The sequence below is a fragment of the Lepidothrix coronata genome, unplaced genomic scaffold, assembly GCF_001604755.1.
Source record: "Lepidothrix coronata isolate B3197 unplaced genomic scaffold, Lepidothrix_coronata-1.0 Scaffold50, whole genome shotgun sequence".
Classification (NCBI taxonomy): Eukaryota; Metazoa; Chordata; class Aves; order Passeriformes; family Pipridae; genus Lepidothrix; species Lepidothrix coronata.
The window spans coordinates 4,559,035-4,578,931 of record NW_016690230.1 but is presented as its reverse complement, the minus strand read 5'-3'; the positions used below and the strand labels follow the sequence as shown (position 1 = coordinate 4,578,931).

Here is a 19,897-nt window from a genome sequence, read left to right as displayed (position 1 = left end):
TTTTTTTTTTTTTTTTGTTGATAGTGTTTTATTTCTGAGCATGAAAGCTGTATTTCATGTCCACTTTTTAGATGAAGTCAGGTGTTCTGACATTTACCATAAGTAAACAGGATAGTGTGAAGGAAATTTTTGATGACTCCTTTGTTTCTCCTAACAGAAACAGCAAGCAAGTTTTCCACTAGTGGCAAAACATTCAAGATAAAATATACACAATGGCATTAATTGCTGCAGTGTATGAAAAACTAGATGGATTGTTGTACTTTTGTAATGCTTCAAAGGCATGATATTTTCTTACATAATTTTTAGTACATAATTGTGTTAGAAATGCCATGGATATTCATTCAGCACTTGCCATACACAGAGGTTTGCCTGAATTCCTGTCAAAAAATTTACAGAAATCATTAAAGCACTTTAGCCAAAAGGGATTTGGACCTGTGGTGCCACTTTGTGCTACCAGATTTTGTCATTTTACCAGATCTATGTTCTTGATAGATAGACTGTTCTCTGTCCTCCTCTCCTTTAGGGAGCTTTACTCTTTTCAACCGTGTTGTTCATGAAGGTAAGGAATCTCTTCCTACCCATCTTTATTGACATTCAAGCTTTTGAATGGAGGAACAGACCCCTGAGTCTTGATTTCTTTTTGGTTTTAGAACAAACAGACAAGAAGCATTGACTTACTGCACAAAAGAGATCATAATTAGATGATAATGCAAATGATGATTCAGAAGAGGTTTTAAATGCAGTGCCAATAAATATGATCACAGATCATGCCTTCTCAGCTATTTCTCGATCAGTTGGCACTGTATGTGTTTCCTACTCAAAGCCATTAAGCAATTTGTTTACAATGAAGATGGTTAAGCTGCAGAAGCCAAATGACTGAAACAAAATTACCATGCTAGTCAAGTCATTATTCTTTGGAGTACAGAGACAGCTTCCTGAGGCTGTGGCTTCTTGATAGGTAGGTAAGGACCTACAAGTCAAAAAGAAATTGAAACGATATTCAAGGATGTTCCCATTTTTCTGGATTATGAGGAAAATGATAAATACTGAATAACAGCTAAACAAGTCTAGCAGCAAGAGATGAGCAGCTTTTTCTGCCACGTGACAAACATTTGCTTCATTCATGCATCATAAATCTGCAGCTTGTCAGTTTTTCCTTAGTCTTCCAGTACAGAGCCCTGGAGCGTACCCACACTACTTGTTCTAGGAAGTATATTGAAATAATGACTGTGATTCAGGCTGAGGTAAATGGAAAAGGGAGGAACTTGTAATTTGTAGTGGCAAGATAAGTACTGTTCATGAGCTTGCATTTACTTGCTCTTTGCAAACATTTCTGCCCCTCCCCCCCCAAGGTGTTACGCTGCGTGTGTGCTGCTTTTCATTTTAAACTAGATAGAGCCATTTACGTTGCAGGGAGTTTATGAAAAGCAACTCTTGAGGCCTGATTTGCTTCTGTCTTTCTTTAACACAGAGTAATACCAAAACACTAACAAACTGAAATGGTAGCATTTGCATTGTCCCAGTGCTACCAAAAAAAAAAAAAAAGTGAAAGTGCTAACAATTAATTTGTTAAGTTTGCTAGACAGTAAGTGATGCCTATTGCAGAGACTGGGACTTGTTCTGGAGGGAACAGTATTTACTGTAGAATATTCCTTAAAATGGCATTTCGAGACACCTGGCAGGTGAATTGGTGAGCTTTCTGAGGTGGATGGTTGACATGAGAGAGATATATTTGATCTCTCCCTGTGCTGGATTTATGTAGCAAGGTTTTTATGAGATGCTAGAAGCTTCCCCTGTGTCCAATGGAGCCAATACCAGCCAACTCCAAGACAGATCCACTGCTGATCAAGGCCAAGCACATCAGTGATGGTGGTAATACTTCTGTGGTAACATAATTTAAGAAGGGGGAAAAGTTATTGGGTAGAAGTAAATTGCAGCTAGAGAAGACAGGAGTGAAAATATGTGAGCAACAGCCCTGCAAACACCCAGGTCAGTGGAGAGAGAGTTGCAAGAGTGCTGGAGCAGAGATTCCCCCCCAGCCTATGGTGCAGACCATCGTGCATCACACTGTCACCCTGCAGCCCATGGAGTTTCATGGGGGAGCAGAGATCCACCTGCAGCCCCTGGAGTACTCCATGCTGGAGCAGGTGGATGCTCAAAGGAGGCTGTGACCCCATGCAATGCAGGAACAGGCTCCTAGCATGACCTGTGAACCCATGGAGAGACAGGAGCCTACGCTGGACAGGTTTTCTGGCAGTATTTGTGACCCCACAGGGGACTCACACTGGAAAAGTCTGTTCCTAAAGGACTGCACCCATGGAAATGACATATGGAGGTCATTCTCCCCTAGGAGAATTTCATGCAGGACTGTCTCCTCTGGAAGGAACACCATGCTGGTGCAGGGGAAGAGTGTGAGGAGGAAGCACTGGTAGAGACAATGTGTGATGAACTGTCCCCTGTGCTGCTGGGAGAGGAGATAGAGATTCAGGGATAAAGTTAAGTCCAGGAAGGAGGGAGGGCTGAGGGGAAGATGTTATTAAGATTTAGTTTCATTTCTCATTATCTATCTCTCAATTGATTGTTAATGAATTTGCTTAATTTCCCCAATTATGATCTGTTTTGCCTGTGATAGTAATTGCTGAGTGATTTTTCCCTGTCGTTATCTTGACCCATGAGCCTTTCATTGTATTTTCTGTCCTCTGTCCAGATAAGGAGGAGAGTGACAGAGAGGCTTTGGTAGGTACCTGGCGTCCAGACAGAATCGACCCGCTACACTCCCATTTTTTGCTTTGGGAATGGTTGCAGTTCTCAGCCTTTCTCTAAATTCTGCCTCCCTAGACAGAATTTCAGTTACACTTTCTTTATCACAGACATTTTGGGATGCCGCCTGGTAATTCTCATTGACTTCAGAGAGAACTCATTTGCAATACACAGTCATTTTAGGTACTTGACAATTATTCGATTGGTTATTATTTTGTTTCAATCAGATCACATATTACATGCCACAGCAAGCTGAAAAATTTCATAAACACCTGTTATGAGTTGTGGGTTTATGAGTTAAATTTAGATCTAAAATAATTTTGTTTTGTTTTCCATGGTTGTTTTTCTTCTTCTTTTTTTTTTTTTTTCTTAACGGGACTCTGTTGGGATCTTTCTCAAAGTCCCATTGAACAGATAGGATTTAAATATAAATTGAGAAATTGATATTAGTGTCTTGTTTATGAATGTTAGGGAACTTCAGATGAAGACCACCTGATTTTTTTATGTTACATTATTTTTTAATTTTTCTTTTATTTATATCTCTAGTTGCCAGATACAGTTAATTGCAATGATAAGTGATGAATAGACAATGAGTGCCACTAGTGACCATTACCTGCAACTGGTGACCAGTTCACATTCTAATCCATTACTAGCAAGTGATGGTTTAGGTTCATTTATGTAAAACTGCCATTATATTTCAAACTCTGTAGTCCAGTAAGATATGCTGCTTTAGAGAATGTTTAGAATTAGATTTATAAAATCTTACGCTTTAAAAATAAAGGGAGAAGCTTTCCAAGTTTCTTTTAAAACAACGCTTTGTAGAGGAAAAGCAAACTACATACACATCAAGAAAGTAGCATATGACAGACATCAAGAAAAACCCGAAATATTTCTTTTTTTTTTTAATCAAATATCTTGAAAATGTCAAATAAAGGCTATGTCGTTCTTTTCATATTAACTAGAAAATTCTCAGCGATACTTAGGCAGCAGGAAGAAAATATTCATGGATTGTTACATTATAGTCAGAATTTCTGTCATTTCCCAAAATGCACAGCTGCTGTGTCATTTTAAGACTTAGAAGTCACTGCATTTACGTTTTAATGATCAATGGTGGCTCTTGATCTAAGTCATTAATGAGATTTTGGCTGCATCTGCATTTAAACCTTGTATATTCTGCAAGAGAAAAAGTATGCTTAGAAAATGAGATTTCTGTCATGGTAATAATAAGTTTTACATGCTCAAGCTGAGAGGATTCACTCTCGTGAATCCCCTGCTCAGTGGAAGGTTACACAGTACAAACTTTCTGTTAAATGAGAAGGGGCAAAGGGAGAGCTCTTGCTGCTATTTCCAGTAGAGCCTTTTGGTCTGCAAGCGTATAGAAAATGGCCTCTAGATGAAGGTGCCTGCTGCTTCTATGTTGAGAGTAACGTAGTAGAAAGTCTCCTCAAAATGAGATGTGATTTTGTCCCTTGCTCATTTATTAAAATGCTATCTATTACACTTTCTTTGAGGGCATCAGAGTACCTTGAGAATGACAGATTGCATACAGTGTCGCTTGGGGAATGTTTAATATATTGTCATAGATATTTGGGTCTAGTTAAACTGCTCTTAAAAATAGAAAGTAATGACCTTCCCAAACAATGTCCAAATTGTAATTCTATTCCATAAAATTTCCCCTTATAATTGTTCTTGTATTATTTTTTAAATAATAATGAGTATCAGTGGGTATCTTTATCAGTAATAACTTGCTTACAGATTAGTGGAGAAAAATATAAATATTTGTCAAGCTAAAGAGTGAGTTTCTAACCGTTTGCCTTCTTGCATGCTGCCTTCTCTGACATATGAATTTCATTAGCCTTTCTATCCTTTTACTCAGAGACTTCTTCTATCTACTTCAGATTCTTGGAATTGCTCTGGTTAATTTCTTCTTGCCAGTAGGCTAAATTAAATTCCAGTACAACAAAAAGAGAATTTTCCAAATTAGAAGTTGGTGAATATATCTAAAAAGCACAGAGAGAACCATGATAAAGTTTTCTTATAAGAGTGCTGTAGTGTTTTATTTATACCTATTGAACAAGGAGTACAGTTGAATAGATGTCTCACTGGGTTGAAAAGCCATACCTTTTTCAGGCAGTCAGTAATTATAGTCTAATATAGGCCAGTTGCTGTTGCAAAACCAAAGTACTGCCTATTAGGACATATGAGAAGTATCTTAGAAGAACTATAGATTGCAGAATGTTGGGACCAATCTATTACTTCAAATACCTCACTTGTATGAAAACTAAATCTGTAAATTGCCCAAGACATTATGTAGAGAAATAGCACACGGCAAAGTAACAAATCAACTAAATGCTAGCTTTGTTTTGGACAACGGACACCTGCTACTGATTTCTGATAAGGCCGTGAGTCACAATCCTAACCATTGTTCTAGAAAAATTGTTAAAAATGTACAAAGTTAGGAATAAAGGTGTCCCTATAGGCTATTCATTATTCTAACCGTGTTGGAATTTGGCTGGCATGAGCAGTTTAGTAACAGATACTGCTTCTAATTTGGCCATAAAAATTAAGGAGAATGCAAGACAAGGTTGACAAGACCCATAACATCTTTTTGTTATCTCTGTCAAAAATTTTCCACTGTTGATTATTTTTCCATTCCGTTTTTCCTATATGAGTCTTCAATATGGCCAAATGCCAGCTCTCAGTTCTTCAACATTGTCTCATTTACAGCAGAGAGTTTATCCTTTGATTTTGGACATGCTATGTGCAATTGCAGCCTGTGCTAGCACTAAATCTTACCACTTGGGCATTGCAGAACTTTAATAACAAGTGAGAATTAAATAATTTCATACAAAAAACATTACAATTCTAACCAAGTAATTCCCTTGGAATATTTACGACTATATGATTCTGAGTCAGTTATTTTTGAGCTTGGGTGGAAGACAGAATAGCCATATCCCCTATCCTCCTCATGTAGATGTTTTAAAAATCAGACTATAACATGTTTAGGACTCTCTATTCCTTCATCCCAGGTCAGAAGTTTGCATAATCATAGAATCATTTAGGTATGAAAGATCCTTTAAGATCATAGAATCTGAACTTTGCCAGTTTTGGAGATTAGGAGGGAAATGAAGAAGAGTAGTTCAAGAGAGAGCTCTGGTTATCATGAACTGAAAATCCAATGAATTTCATAAACTAGGGAAAAGAATGATCCAGAAGGTCTATCTCAGCAGTGGTTCAACAAAGTCTTATTGGCCCAGCCATTGCTTTGCATTTTTATAATTCCTCTTACTAGTGATTTTAATATCAGGGAAAACAAACAAATGAAATATCTTGTGTAGTAAATGTCCACTGCATAGCATAAGATGACCACTCTGTAATGTCCCTTGTAAACATAGAACTTATGAAACTGACCTTCCTGGATAGATGTAAAAGGATTTAAAAATTTAAATTTAAAAGAATTAAGAAAAAAAAAGGTACATATGCATAAACTAGTGGCTAAGAATAAAATCACGACTTTAGGCCTCATCCTATAAACACCTTCCTCAAGTAATTACTTACTCATGTAAGTAGTGAATATCATGGTATTGATTATATGGATTAGGTTGCACATTTGGGCCCTTGAACTGGACACTTTGAAATCCTGAATAGAGGCTGATTTTGAGACATGAGTGGTTTTGTAGAAGCCATTACAAATCTGATATTACCTACATTTTAATACTGGAAAATTTTATTGTGGACAAAGCAAATAGTTACAGATGAGATTCTATGCAGTCATGCCTAGAGATAAGTTTATGCTAGGACAGTAGAAGCAATTAATTTGTTATTATCTTTGCTATTGCTGGGACCCTATGGTTTATTTTGGGATTTCTTTTTTAAAGGCACATATGCATAAACCATATGCATATGTTAAGTACAAGTTTTATGTTTAGACAATATTGGGTATGGTTAAGCTTTTCTGATTACTTAACTATTTGCATGGAAATGTGGCTTATGTCCTCATCAAAAATAAAAAAGCTATCCTTTGCCACTGGTGTCTTCCAATCACACCATTCCTGATTGAAATGTCTGAGAAAAAAAGGAGCTTTTCGCTTTTCAGCCTTAGGAAAACCAATTCAGAACTATTAAGCATAGCTCAATCTCCCACACTGAAGAGGGAAAAAAAATCCCTTTTGGATTGAGGATAAAGTGTAGTGTATGCCAAATCCCAAATAATGTGTAGAGAAAGCTACGAGCAAGTGAGTGAATTCTGCATAGGATTGAATATGATTGTCTGTGTTACAGAGCTGTAATATATCAAAGAGCATAAAACTCAGTAGACCTTTGTTTCAAGAGCATCTATTAGTTTCATCTTTGGTTCTGAAGCTTAACTTGTAATTGGGCAAATGAAATTTCCAGATTTGGGAGGTTCCCTTTTTAGAAGTGCTGAATGGCATCTCGTAACATTCTGCACATTAATTTTTGTCTTTTAAAATAGCCACAAATTCTCTTTTCTGTTTTAAGAACATGTTTGCCATAATGGAAGCAGATATGATGGTACTCACTGGTACTGCTTCCAAAGCTCATTATCAAGTATACAGTGACACAAAACAAAACAGGGTGCCCTTTCTTTACCTAAAATAGTAAAATCTATCCCATCTATACTTTGTTTCATGGATATATCTATCTAATCTAAATGGACCTGAACTTTTAACATGAGAAGATTGTTTTAATGGTTGCAGAAGTGTATTCGTCTATACCAGACACATGCCTAATATGAGATATACGGAAAAAAATCACAGTATGTTGTTTAGCTTCAATATGCAAAACCAGAAGATAGCATGCATTTGTGTAACATGAATAAAGTCATATGGGAAACCTAATTTTCCATAATCATAATGAAGTACTTTATCTTTTATCTTTTATTTTAATAGTTGGATGAATTTTATTCTTCTTTGCTAAGAAAGGGAAAGCATATTAGTTAGAATAGTCTTCAATAATTATGTAGATTTTTCACATGAAAATGTTTTTTACTTCAGGTTATGTTTTTTAACTGATGACAAGATTTAGAATGGAGGACTTGACTTCAAAAGTAGGCTGGCAGACCTGGAAAGGTAACATGAGCATCTAGGTGAAAACTTTTTTTTACAGAATAGTGATCATTTAGGTAAATCTGCTTTTCCTGATCAGATGGTCTGCTATTTCTTTTCACAATATGAATTGTCAAGAAAGACGATAAGTTAAAACTAAGTGGTTGTTCGTAAAATAAAATGGCCAAAATATGGCTGGAAGTACAGTATTTGTGCAGCATTAGGGTATTCTTTTTTCATTTATGTAGTACTGAAGAAGAAAAAATACAATACACTCTTTTCCTTGTAGGTGGCTTTCAAATTAAAGCTAATTCATTGTTTCATGATGGTGGGATTGTAATCAATGAGAATTAAGCCTTAGTAAAAATTTTAAAGGTGAAGAACAATACACATATTAATTATTCTGAGTTCATGTTTGTAAATATTCATAGATTGGAAATACCTCTCATATTCATGCTTTTATTATCCCACAAAATATAGGATCCATTTCTTCTGGGCTTTTAAAAATTAAATTCCTTATTGTTGCTAACCGACTCCTCCTCTTTTGCTATTGAATATATACAATAGCATATTTGTGCCAGAACGTGCTCAGTGCATGTCCTGTGGACTGGAGTCAGCCTAAAACCAGTTTTGCAGACTAACTGTAAACAATCAGGCATATCTAAACCATGTGGTGAGTGCAATGTGGATGTCCCAAAGACAGCACAAATGTGTAATCCACTTGGTGCTTTGTACCATTGTGTGGGATATACCAGTTCAATATGTGAAAGGTAGAACATAACTTTTTTCTACAGCCCAGGTTGGAAGGGACCTTCAAAGGTCAAGCCTTTTGTGGAAAAGAGAATTATCTAGCAACCTGCCACACTGCACCTTGAAAATCTCCAGTGATGGAAATTGTTGGGGAAGAGAAGGAGACAAAGCACACCACGTTTCTATGTAGTAGCTAGTCACATCTTAGCTCAATTGGGGCTGCCTGTCTTCTCTCAGGTGTTGTCCCTGGGTCAGGTACCTTCACAGGCTCTCTGCAGTGTCCAGTTTGTAAGCACTGTCTGAATTCAGCTTCTGTTCAAGGCAGTTACAGCCCCCAAGCTGACCCTACAAGCACAGCTTCTCTGTGTGCCCCCACCACCAATATCTTCATTTACCTTCTAGTTACACCCAACTCCCCACAGAATTTAGAAGGTTTTGTGCTGGCTAGATAGGTAGGTACTTAAAGGTTTTTTTCCCTGTCATCTTCCCCCCTAGCTTTGAGAATGTAATTAAATTAATAACAGTGGAAGGAAGAATTGTTTGGGAATAGCGTTCAAAATCTGTGATCCTGCTTCTACCAAGTATCTCTCACACTCTCTTTTTGATTCTGTTTTCACTTAAGAGATCTGATCTGAGAAAAAGCTCTTCTATGCTTGTGCCTATCATTATTTACTTGCACTGAAAATCTTCATTTAGGAAAAACTAGGTAAAGAAGCAGCTAATGAATTAGAAATTGTTTAAGAAGAAAAAGGGGAAGAATATCTCTGAGCAGCAAGACAAGCAGAAAGGATAAAAATGTGGTAAGGAAGCTGTGGAGAATAGGAAGCATAAGAAGCAAAGTGCCTCTTGTTTGGAGACATTGCTCATGTCTTCCAGCTGCTGGATGTAAAGCAAGATGTCAATAGCATAGCTGGAGGTTAAGATGGGGCTGGAAGACAATTGGGCCACACAGAATCAATTGTATAGCTGTCGCAGCAAAAATGTATTTGGTGCTGCATCTAAAAATTTCACAGTTGCTCCAAACACATGCACAAAGCTAAATAGCTTACAGCAATGGTTATACTAATTGACAATGGGTGACAAATTCAGTTGGCTAACTGAAATGGGGTGGAATACAATAGAGCATAGGACAATTATTCTGCACAAGGGAAGCCCTAAGTCCTAATACTAAGATTTCGTAGGAGATGATAAGATACTGGGTTTAATACTAGGATAATAGTAATTAGAACAGAATAGTGATTCATTATTACACAGTCTTCCTCCAAGAATGCCCAGATGTCTCAAGAGAAAATGCCAACATAACAAGCAAAGAAAAGAACAAAATAATCAAACAGCCAGAGATGGGAAATTCCACTTTCAGGGAACTTTTCTCCAAATTCTCTTAAAATGTACTCTCTTTTAAATCATACAACATGGCACATAATCTCTCTTTCAAAATCTTTTAACAGTTGGTCTGTGTAAGATTCCAAAGAATATAAGAGTTGTAAGTGCCAAATCCTTCTTTGAATCTTGGTAAGGTCTTGACATCAGTGACATCCTGTGGTGCTGAGTTCCATTTTTTTTTTAGTCTTTTCATATGAACCCTTCTCTATATGCCTAATTATTGCAATCGCTCTTTTCTGAGTACCTTCTAATTCTTCATCTTTTTGTGATGGAGTGACCAGTACTTCACACTATTTCAGAGGAGGGAAAATTATTGATTAATATAGTGATGTTATATTTTCTTTCTCTTTTATTATCCACCTAATTTCTTATGCATGTTAACATTTTATGTGCTTTTTTGACTGCAGCTGCTCATTGAGCAGGGCTCTTCAGTGAGAACCCTGATGTTTTTCCTAAGTTGGTGCTCATAACTGAGATTTCTGGTAAAACAAATCATCTGTTGCAGGTTTTTGGGGGTTTTGTTTGTTTGTTTGTTTCTCCAATATGCCTTTGTATTTAAATAAATTATTTTCACGTCTTTTAAGATGGCCTGTTCATTTACCTTGGTCAGTTACCTCTCAAGTTTCCTGTCTTATTCAGACTTGGTTAACAGAACTTTCTTGTAAACTGTAAATTTTGCTACATTGCTGTTCCCTCATTTTTTTAACTTCAATTAGTATATTTGAAACACCTGGTCCTTGTATGGTGCCTTGAAGCACCCTGCTGTTGAGTTTTTGCTATATGAAAGTTGATAATACATGTATTTTTTTTTTTAATCTTTGAGAAATGCTTTGCTTCATTTTGCATCCTATCTCGAAATTACTTAGTCTCTGACTGAGTCTCCTGAGAGGAACATTGATCTTTCCATATTTATTCAATTACTCTAACAAGGTTAAGGGCCAGATACCTTCACAATTAAACTTAAATCTTTGAGAGACAACTGTACTCTTTGTGACCACAAGTACGGAAATTAAGGGCAGAGGATGGAAAAGTAATTCATTCATCATGTTGGGCAGACACATTCAAAATTAAGATATGAGAAAGCTTTTAACATAGCAGTTCTTAGCATTATCTTGGTGATAATACTAAAAAAAACCAGGAATATAATCAATCTAAATAGGCAGAAGTATATGAGTCTACTTCTTACACCTAAGACTTTGTGTGAAAATAAGAAAAAAGTAAACTAGTGCTAAGGTCTAGACAGATGTTAATTTTCAAGACTTTCTTTCAGAGTCTGATATGAACCAAGATATTTTAAGATTTGGAATTCCTAAAGTTCTTGTTGGAAAGGCAAACTTATTTTGAGGCTTTATATGTCCTGACATCCCCTAGGCCTGCTTATTTCCTGGTATCTCTCTCTCTTTCTCTCAAGTGTTCCCCATCCTCTCCCTGAGAGAGTCTATGTCTGCTTCATCAATCCTGACTGCCTACAGCATGCAACAGACTTCACCACCTTTCTTCACAAAGAAGATTGCTTGCACAAAGGAGGCTCCTCTGACTGCTTGGGACGCCTTGCACAGATGCATGCCACTGCCTTGAACTCAGAATGGACACTAAAAGAGATCCTGAACATACTGGTGGAAATGTGATCAGTCATCTGCAACTCAGGCCCCAACCTGTTTGGTAAAGGAACTATAAAGACAACTAGAACTTCTTGTGATATTCCCATAGTTTCATCTGACAGAAAAACAGTATTTTCCATGCTCTAGTCTACCCAACCCTAAACCAAACTATTTTGGGTGGAATGCAGGTTGAGAACAGTTAGCAGTTGACAACAGGTATCAAGTATTTATTTTCTGAACAAGCCTGTGAAAATCCTAGTAACCCCTCGACAACTAGTACTGGTACCTGATAAGATTAGAGGGCAGAACAAGGAACATAATAACATGGCTATCTGTGGACCAATTATGCAAACACATATCTATCTATCTATATATATATATATGTACACATATATAGCTGGGTGTATAAGAGTATATATACAATATATATTCTTTTTCTTTTAGCAAGATATTTTGATATAGTAAAATATGGGATGCTGAATTATAAGACAGTAACAGTAAAACTTGCCACTGTGCCTTTTTTGTTCATTCATAGCAACACAAAAATTACCAGTATAATATATCACAATCAAAAATACAGTTTCTTATTTGAAGGAACAATAGGAAGAAACCTCGGTGCTCTTCCCTTAGTTTTGGAAGGCCCTAAAATACCATAGGGCTTGTGCAGCATAAGAAAGTGACAGGCAGAGAACACAAACTGTACAGTCACACCTATTAATGAACATAATGTTATAGTAATTACACTTTTGCATAAGTTATAAGAACAGAAACTGTACTGTGTGTCATTTAGTTAATTTAGAGGGAAAAAAATGTATCCCAAAAATATGAGCTCACTGCAGTGAACAATTTAGACTTGAATGCTTTTCACGATGTATTTGCAAAATAAGCAGCAACCTAATAAAAAGTTATGCAAGTCTTTACAGTTTGCCAGCCAAACCTGAGAAAATGACTAAATGTTAAGTGATTGCAGGCAGAGTTTTGTGGAAACAATGCGTATGGAAAACAGTGACAATACTGTGCCTGCTGCTGGCTTTATACTGAAAATATCCATGCTTTGCAATTGCTGTGGGTTAATATATCTCTTGAAATGTGTGTGTATTCAGGTAGTATTAAGAGATAAATATATGCCTTTTCAATGGTGCTTTTTCATTTGGGAGAATGTCACAGAATACTTTTAACGTCTCTAGGAGGCTGTTAGTCTTTAACCAAAGCCTGTAGCCCACTATTTTTCATGTAAACCCACCATGACAAAATACATAAATAAACCATTGTTAAATATTAAAATACTGTCTGAAATGAATCTGTATCCCTACAATACTCCAGTGCAGAATCTGTACTTCTTTTTTTCAGGATTTTTTTTCTTTTCTTTTTCTCTAGAACCTATATAAGAATTAATTTGAACATATAAAAGATTTATCAGTGCTTTTCAGGCTGGTTTCTTGATTCTCTACTTTCCTTAGAAGGCTATGCATCCAACTATGTTTCCCAGAGCTAAGTGGGATATCAGAATCCATAAGATATCCTGCATTTTTCAAATCAAATATTTTAATGCTTTCCCTCCCTCCATGCTATTAGTCCCCAGTAATGACTTCTTTTTGGGCAGTGGTATCAGTGGATATTATTTTAAAGTACAAGACAGAATGTGAAATAACACAGTGTGAACAAGCCATAGAGGGTGATATTGGCTAACATGCCTGTTTTTTGGAAAGTCCTGTTTCATCCTTAAATCTGTGACAAGATTTATCAGTTTCAGGTCATGGGAGTTTATGTAACTACTGGTAGCAGGCATGGGTGGTGTTTTTAGTAACTCTGCATTTCAATTTTATGTAAACCTTGTTGTAGTTATGATTTTTTTTTTCTTTAGGCTAAGCAAACTAATAGAATTATGAGGCACAAAAGGTAACATTTCTGAATTTAGCTTTTATTCTTCTTTTTTTTTTTTTTTAACCTGAGGTTCACAGCTATAGAAATGGATGTGTAAGATACTTCCTTACCTGTTCTATACTTAATCAAGAATTGGGACAATGTATTTTTGCTGCCCTTACCGGGGTTTTCCCACGTGTATACAGTCATAGAGACATAAATATATGCAATTGTTCTATTTATTTCTTACAATATCACATAAAGGTAAAAATCTTATCAGTAAAAATCGACAGGAATTTTGGTTTTTTGCTTAAGTGGAACTCAGATTTCATCCAAATATGACAAAGATACTGTTGAAAAGCTGTTTTTTATGAACACTCTCAGATCAATTGAGATTTCACATTTTTTGTGGTTTTTTTTTTGGTTGGTTGGTTGGTTGGTTGTTGGGTTTTTTTTATGATGGCACTCTATTTTTCAGATACATTGACTTTTCTGACACTTTTAATTATACTTGTCTTTGTAAGACAAACTGTGATCCTCAAACCATCCAGTCAAAACTCTCAGAACAGAATTATATGTGGTTCCCAAAAGAAAACAGATGAAAACACTAAAGCTAGATGGACAAATACATTAATTATTACATTAACTTCAAATATTTTTTTCCATACCAATACCACTTTGAGAAATGGAGAATCTATCAAATCAAGTATTTGACAGGTAACGTACAAGATATCATGTCATTTATCTGTTAGACAAGAAAATACTCTCCCAGCTGAATCTTAATAAAAGAAACTTCTATCTTCGTACTAACAGATTTCACATGACCCTCGGATCTTGCCTATGCACAAGGTGTCTATGTCGTGTTCATCCATATTAAGTGTTAAGTACATTAGTGTATCATTAACAAAGTACGAACACTAGCAGGTGAGAATGTTGTCCATCCCTAGAATGGATTGACTTTTGAAAACATAACTATCAGAGTGCTTCCTTTGAATTTTCCCAATTGGTATGGAACCCAGGGCAGTATCAGTGGAAATATTTAATCTTTTTGTATCAAAATAAATACAGTATAGCAAAATTTTGTGATATATTCCCAAGCTCTTACTGACCATTTATTGTAAAACCATATTAAAAAATAGTGTAATTAAATTCAAGATGTTCTCTAGTCTTAAGACTTTTATGTTGTACTTATCTTAGTAGTTTTGTAAAAAAGGTTTCTGCTCAATGAATAATATCTTTATTTTAAAGGCAAATCTTTAGTGTGAAACTTAGTAGAAGTTAACTGCCTTGTCATTTAAAAGCAATGGTGACTTCACTGTCCTATTTGCTTTTCCTTGTTCATCTTTTTTATTTTAATTTCAGATTTCTCTGCTTTTGAAGAGTGAAATCGGATTGGCGTTTAATTTTTAGGTTCCTTTTCATATTTCATTAAGCAGGTACATACAGTGCCACTCATGCAATAGTAAGGTAGGGCTACAAAAGGCAGGGGAAGAAGAAAAACCCCAAAAACCAAAGCAATGTCTTTTTAGTTTAATTCAAAATAATATCTGTTCAATTAAATTCTTTTTATAACTTCAAAACTATGTGTATTTTCAAAGTACTGGATTTTTTTTTTTTCTTTTGTCCCAGGCTAGTTTCAGGAAAGCAATTTAAAGATTTCAAGTACAACCAGAAGTGTTGATCATAATGTCAATGTTACATTGTAGCTTTCTGTCATACAACATAGTACTTACTCTACAAAGGAGACAACTGGCAAAGCAACTTGTTAATCCTATGCCTAACTGTGAAGGAAGAATTTTAATATAGCAGTAGTTAGTTTGCATGCAAACGTCTCTGAACCGCCTTGTAAATTTTAGCCCAATGTTTTAAGTTTGTCCATAACATTAGCTGAGAAATGTGGGGTTTAAAATAGAGTATGTTATATAAGTTCTTCACACCTCCCAGGAACTGGTAAATCCAAGTAAGAAGCCCTGTCATGATTGTCAGTGTGTATGCCTTTGGATTGTCAGTTTGAAATACTTCTTGTACTGAAAACCTATAGGACACATCTTGTATTGTTCCATACCCTTGTGCTTCTCCTTAGAGAATCAGTTCCCAGTAATTGCTATGGTGGAAGCAGATCTGATTGGGATGGGCAAACAATGTTGCATTGAGTAAAACTAATTCCACTCATCTTAATTAAACTTTGGGTAAATATGAATTATTAGTAATTGCTAGACATATATTAAAAAAAAAAATAAAGCACCATGGATAGAAATTCCTGACTTCTTTCAAAGTAATTCTTTGTATGCCTAGGTCAGCTAAACATTTTCTTGTACACTTAAAGTATATTTGTGGTCTTTATATTGTATTGTCTATGAGATGATCAACGTATCCCATTAATGAAACTCCAAGATAAAGCTGTGCCATAGTCGTTTCCCTATTTCTAGTGCAGAACATACTTCTTTTTTATGCTGTGGAGAGTCCATATTCAACTATACTTTGTTTTTGTTTTGCCTCTGTAATTTTTATCTGACATACATTCATTTTGCAACTCAGACAGAAAAACTGTTCTTTTTCGGTCTCTCATCAGTTTCTCTCATTTACCATTCTTTAACTAAATAATTTGATAGTTGATACATACATTGATTAAGCCTTTTCTTATGGCTTGGTTAAAGGGGAGACTTTCAGAAGTTAATTTTGAATAGCTAGCTTGCAGTTCTCAATATGTTGAATTAGGACACATAATTTATGACTGCCATAGTTAGTTGTGATATATGGAAACAAATACTTTTAACATTAAATCCTGATACAAAAGGAATTTAGTAATTTCTTAGATGACTAAATTTGTGTATGAGATGATAAACTAAACAAAATCAACAATGTACCAGGAAATCATTCAGATATTTACAATATATGTTTTTCTGTGTCCCAAGAGATCAAAAGAAAAGTATGTGAGTGGTACGCTTACTTGCTTCTCAGCTGGAGACTTACTAGTTGTCAGTTGAAGATCTGTATTGAGCCAATCTGGCATCCAGTGTTAAGAAAATGTATAATCTTTGTCCCCTTGGTAACAGTTGTGTTTAGCACAACACAAAATGTGGTACTCTAATCATTACTCTAATTGGCACCTTTGTTGACAGTCTCAGAGGAAAGGTCAAGATATAGTTAGCCATGGGACTAATGTACTGTCTTACAATCTGCTGCCTCCTTGGCTGAATGCTGCAATGTATTGAGCAACCATGTTTGTGCTGGTTTAAAGGTAAACCAGCAGGGGAAATGAACTCAACTCAAAAGAGAGATTATAAGTCAGAATAACAATTTAGTAAAATAATACAATAAGTACGATTATACAGACAAACAATTGGTTTTAACCCACAAAACCCAAATGTATAACCCAGCACCCTGGGGCATGAACAGAGTGGTGTTCTTTGGGCCCGGAGTCCAAAGTAAAAGGAGAGGGGAAAACCTGTCGCAGTCTGGTTGAAAAGTGGTGATTGCAGTCCAGTCGAGAGTGGTGGTCTGCAGTTTGGTTGAGAGCAGTGATCTGCAGTCTTCCTCTGGATCCCACGAGTGGTTAAAAAGGTCCCAAGACTCCAAGATTATATATCCTCCAGTTCAGGCAGGAATGCTCAGTACCTCCCTCAGGGCGGGGAGTTCCTTAATGGGTGTGAGGACAAGAGCAACTCCTATCTCGCAGGCCTCTTAACACCTAGTATATAGCCTGAGGAGTCAGGCTCTATGGGCAGATGGTGTAAATGGTTCATTGATAACAGTTTCTGGGAAATGGCGTGGAAGGCTATAGAATACACAGTTTTGGGTTACACCCATCCAGTGATGAACTGGTCTCAGCTGTCCTAACTAGGACACGTACTTTTTAAATTCTACTGATATTTTAGCAAATTCTGTGAATAAATACCACATGCATTTAATCTTTCTCTTTTTTTCCTTTTCTTTTATGCTTACCTGCAGATAGCATGCTTACTGCTTTAAATCTAGGTGAGGAAAAAGGAAAGCGAAGTGCCAAGCTAGTGAAAAAATATCTGCAACCCGAACACGTAATAAATTCGTTTACTGTTGACAGGCAGTGTTTTATACAGTGGAATATTAACACCACCTAGGCCAAGCTACTTTGGGTATTTGAAGAAAGTACATATTAGAACACCTAAGTTTAAAAATCCCTATTCCATATATAGTCATATTCTATGAGGTGGAGGAACTCTTATGGGATGATTCAGAGCCCTAAATTAGTTGACTAAAGTTAGACAGTGTGAATACCTCCCACAGTAGCAATATGTTGTAGAGGGACAGAAATCAGACAAGTGAAGAGAGAAAGGGAGGAATGGAGTGATAAGGACAATAAATGAAGTAAGTCTATAGAGAACTTTAGAAACTGTTAGAAATTGTCAGAAGCTTTTTACCAAAAGGGAGATCAGTTTACTTGATGTAGCACATGCTCCAAACCACGTAGCATCTTCATAGTTAACTGTAACAATAGCCTAGGTACGACACCTTCAGCTGTGAATATCCATACATACATTTGTTGTATCTGTATTACAATTGTTCCTGGAGTCCCCAGTCAATACTAGAGGACTAAAGTACGGATATAAATAATTCCTTCTTCAAGGAGCTTACAAGAAAAATAGGATTCATAGGTGAAGAATAGGAAGGCAAAGGGAAGAAGGAACAATGAAATTACCTGTGCAAAGTCATGAAGGATAACAATTCTTTCTTACTCTAACATGGACTGTAATCTATAATCCCCACAATTTCCACATGGAAAAGGATTTATAATATACACAACTTTTGGGAATTAATTTTTTTTTTTTTTAAATTTTGCCTTTAGTAGAAGAGAAAGTATTTATACTCACAAGTAATGGTGCCACAGTAAACATTCTCATTTATGTTCATAAACGTTGAGTAGAGCACTTGAAAACATAGTCCTTTCACAGTATTCATGGGGTTTATTGTATTTTATTGTATTCTGTATTGTATTCAAATAATTCTTTTAGCTGTAAGCACCTTTTTAAAGAGAAATCAAGAATTCTGCATTCATCTGTCCATAAATTTATTAACTCATTAGTCACTGTACAAGTGGATAGCAAATTTCAATTTTTCATCCTCAAAACCAAAGGTTGTTAAAGGATAGATATCCTACATATCCCAGACTTTCAATTTTTTAAAATTTTTATTTAACGTTGATTTAGAAGTCTTTCTAGCATTTAGTGGGATTGCTACAAAACTTTCTCGTCACGCATGGACATATATGCACACCATACTAGTGCTTTATATCTATCCTTTTATCTATATATCCATTACATATCCATTAGATACATACCTACCTCATATCTACATATCCATCCATTATCTTATGTTGTGTATGATAAAAACATTTGCCATGTTGAGATCCAGATATCTCTGAGAAAATTGGCATTAGATACTGTTGTTATTGTGCACGTTAAAGGAATTGCACAATAAAAAAATAAGTATTATTGTTTGTGAAAAAATGGGAAGCAAATTCTTCTGTAAGAATTAGTAGAGTCATTATTTTACTTGCTGTTCTCTTTGATGGACTTTCATTATGCTGACACTGTAAATTGGCTCAGTTGATACAGTTTTGAAAGTTCATATCCTTAGTTTTGGTAAAGCTAGTACATGAATCAGAGATTGTAGATCCGGGGTTTCCCATTTGTAAGTACTGATAGTACAGATAGTATGATATCAGTCTATACAGAGTGGCTCCTTTTACAGAAGTACACTATATTGGACTAGAGCAATACATTCTTGATGGTATGTGGATTTCCTAAATTGCATGGTATTTTAGATTTGGGGTTAGATTTGACCTGGACCATCTGTTGAAGACATAACTCTGTGTATATTATATTTTGGATGCAATTTAGCATCCCATGCCAGTTATTATGAGTCTGTTTGATCTTACTCTGTAGAAGGCTTCAGCTGGATACCTGTTTACCAGCAGAGAAGTGCTGATTTCAGCTTGCATTCTTTTATTCGGTAACATTGAAGAAAAGTATTTAGGCAAGTTGCCTTCTGCCTGAAAATGCTGAAATAAATTTATATGGCCATTTATCCTACTCAACAATATGTGGTTTGTTTTTTTTTATTAGCTACAGCAAAAGCACAGGCTGTATTTGATGCCTGATAGCTATAGTTTTCTTCAGATAGGCTCATAAATTTTGCATCTTAATAGACAGAACGTGAACTAACACAAGTTGTAGTGTTACACATTTAGCTATTGAGCATTATAACTACTAAATATTGAGATTTTTACTGTTCTAGAAAAAGTCCTAAATGTTAAAGCACTAGAAAAAGTTTAAGATTTGCTTATTATTGTACCTATTGCTTTATAGTCTTTCCCCTGTCTAACTTTTCATGCTTTTTTGGTCATTTTAATAGGCTGTTCAGTTATATTGCATTGAAAATGTATCTGAGGGTAACAATTGCTGCAATCAGTCACTATTTTCTTTGTTCTGGAGT

The 19,897-nt window shown here is 35.8% G+C and overlaps 1 protein-coding gene across 5 annotated transcripts in view; it reads left to right on the top strand.

Annotated features, from left to right (window-relative positions):
- The window catches only part of PCDH9 (protocadherin 9), a 681,911-nt gene that overhangs the window by 169,428 nt on the left and 492,586 nt on the right, over positions 1-19,897 (top strand). Inside the window, exon 3 of one of the 5 annotated variants that reach the window (XM_017815366.1) lies at positions 11,371-12,816. The exons of the other annotated variants lie outside the window; for them this stretch is intronic. Coding sequence (XP_017670855.1) covers positions 11,371-11,391 — 21 coding nt within the window. The 3' untranslated portion in view covers positions 11,392-12,816. Of the gene's footprint in view, positions 1-11,370; positions 12,817-19,897 lie in introns of those variants that run through there. 5 annotated transcript variants of the gene reach the window in all.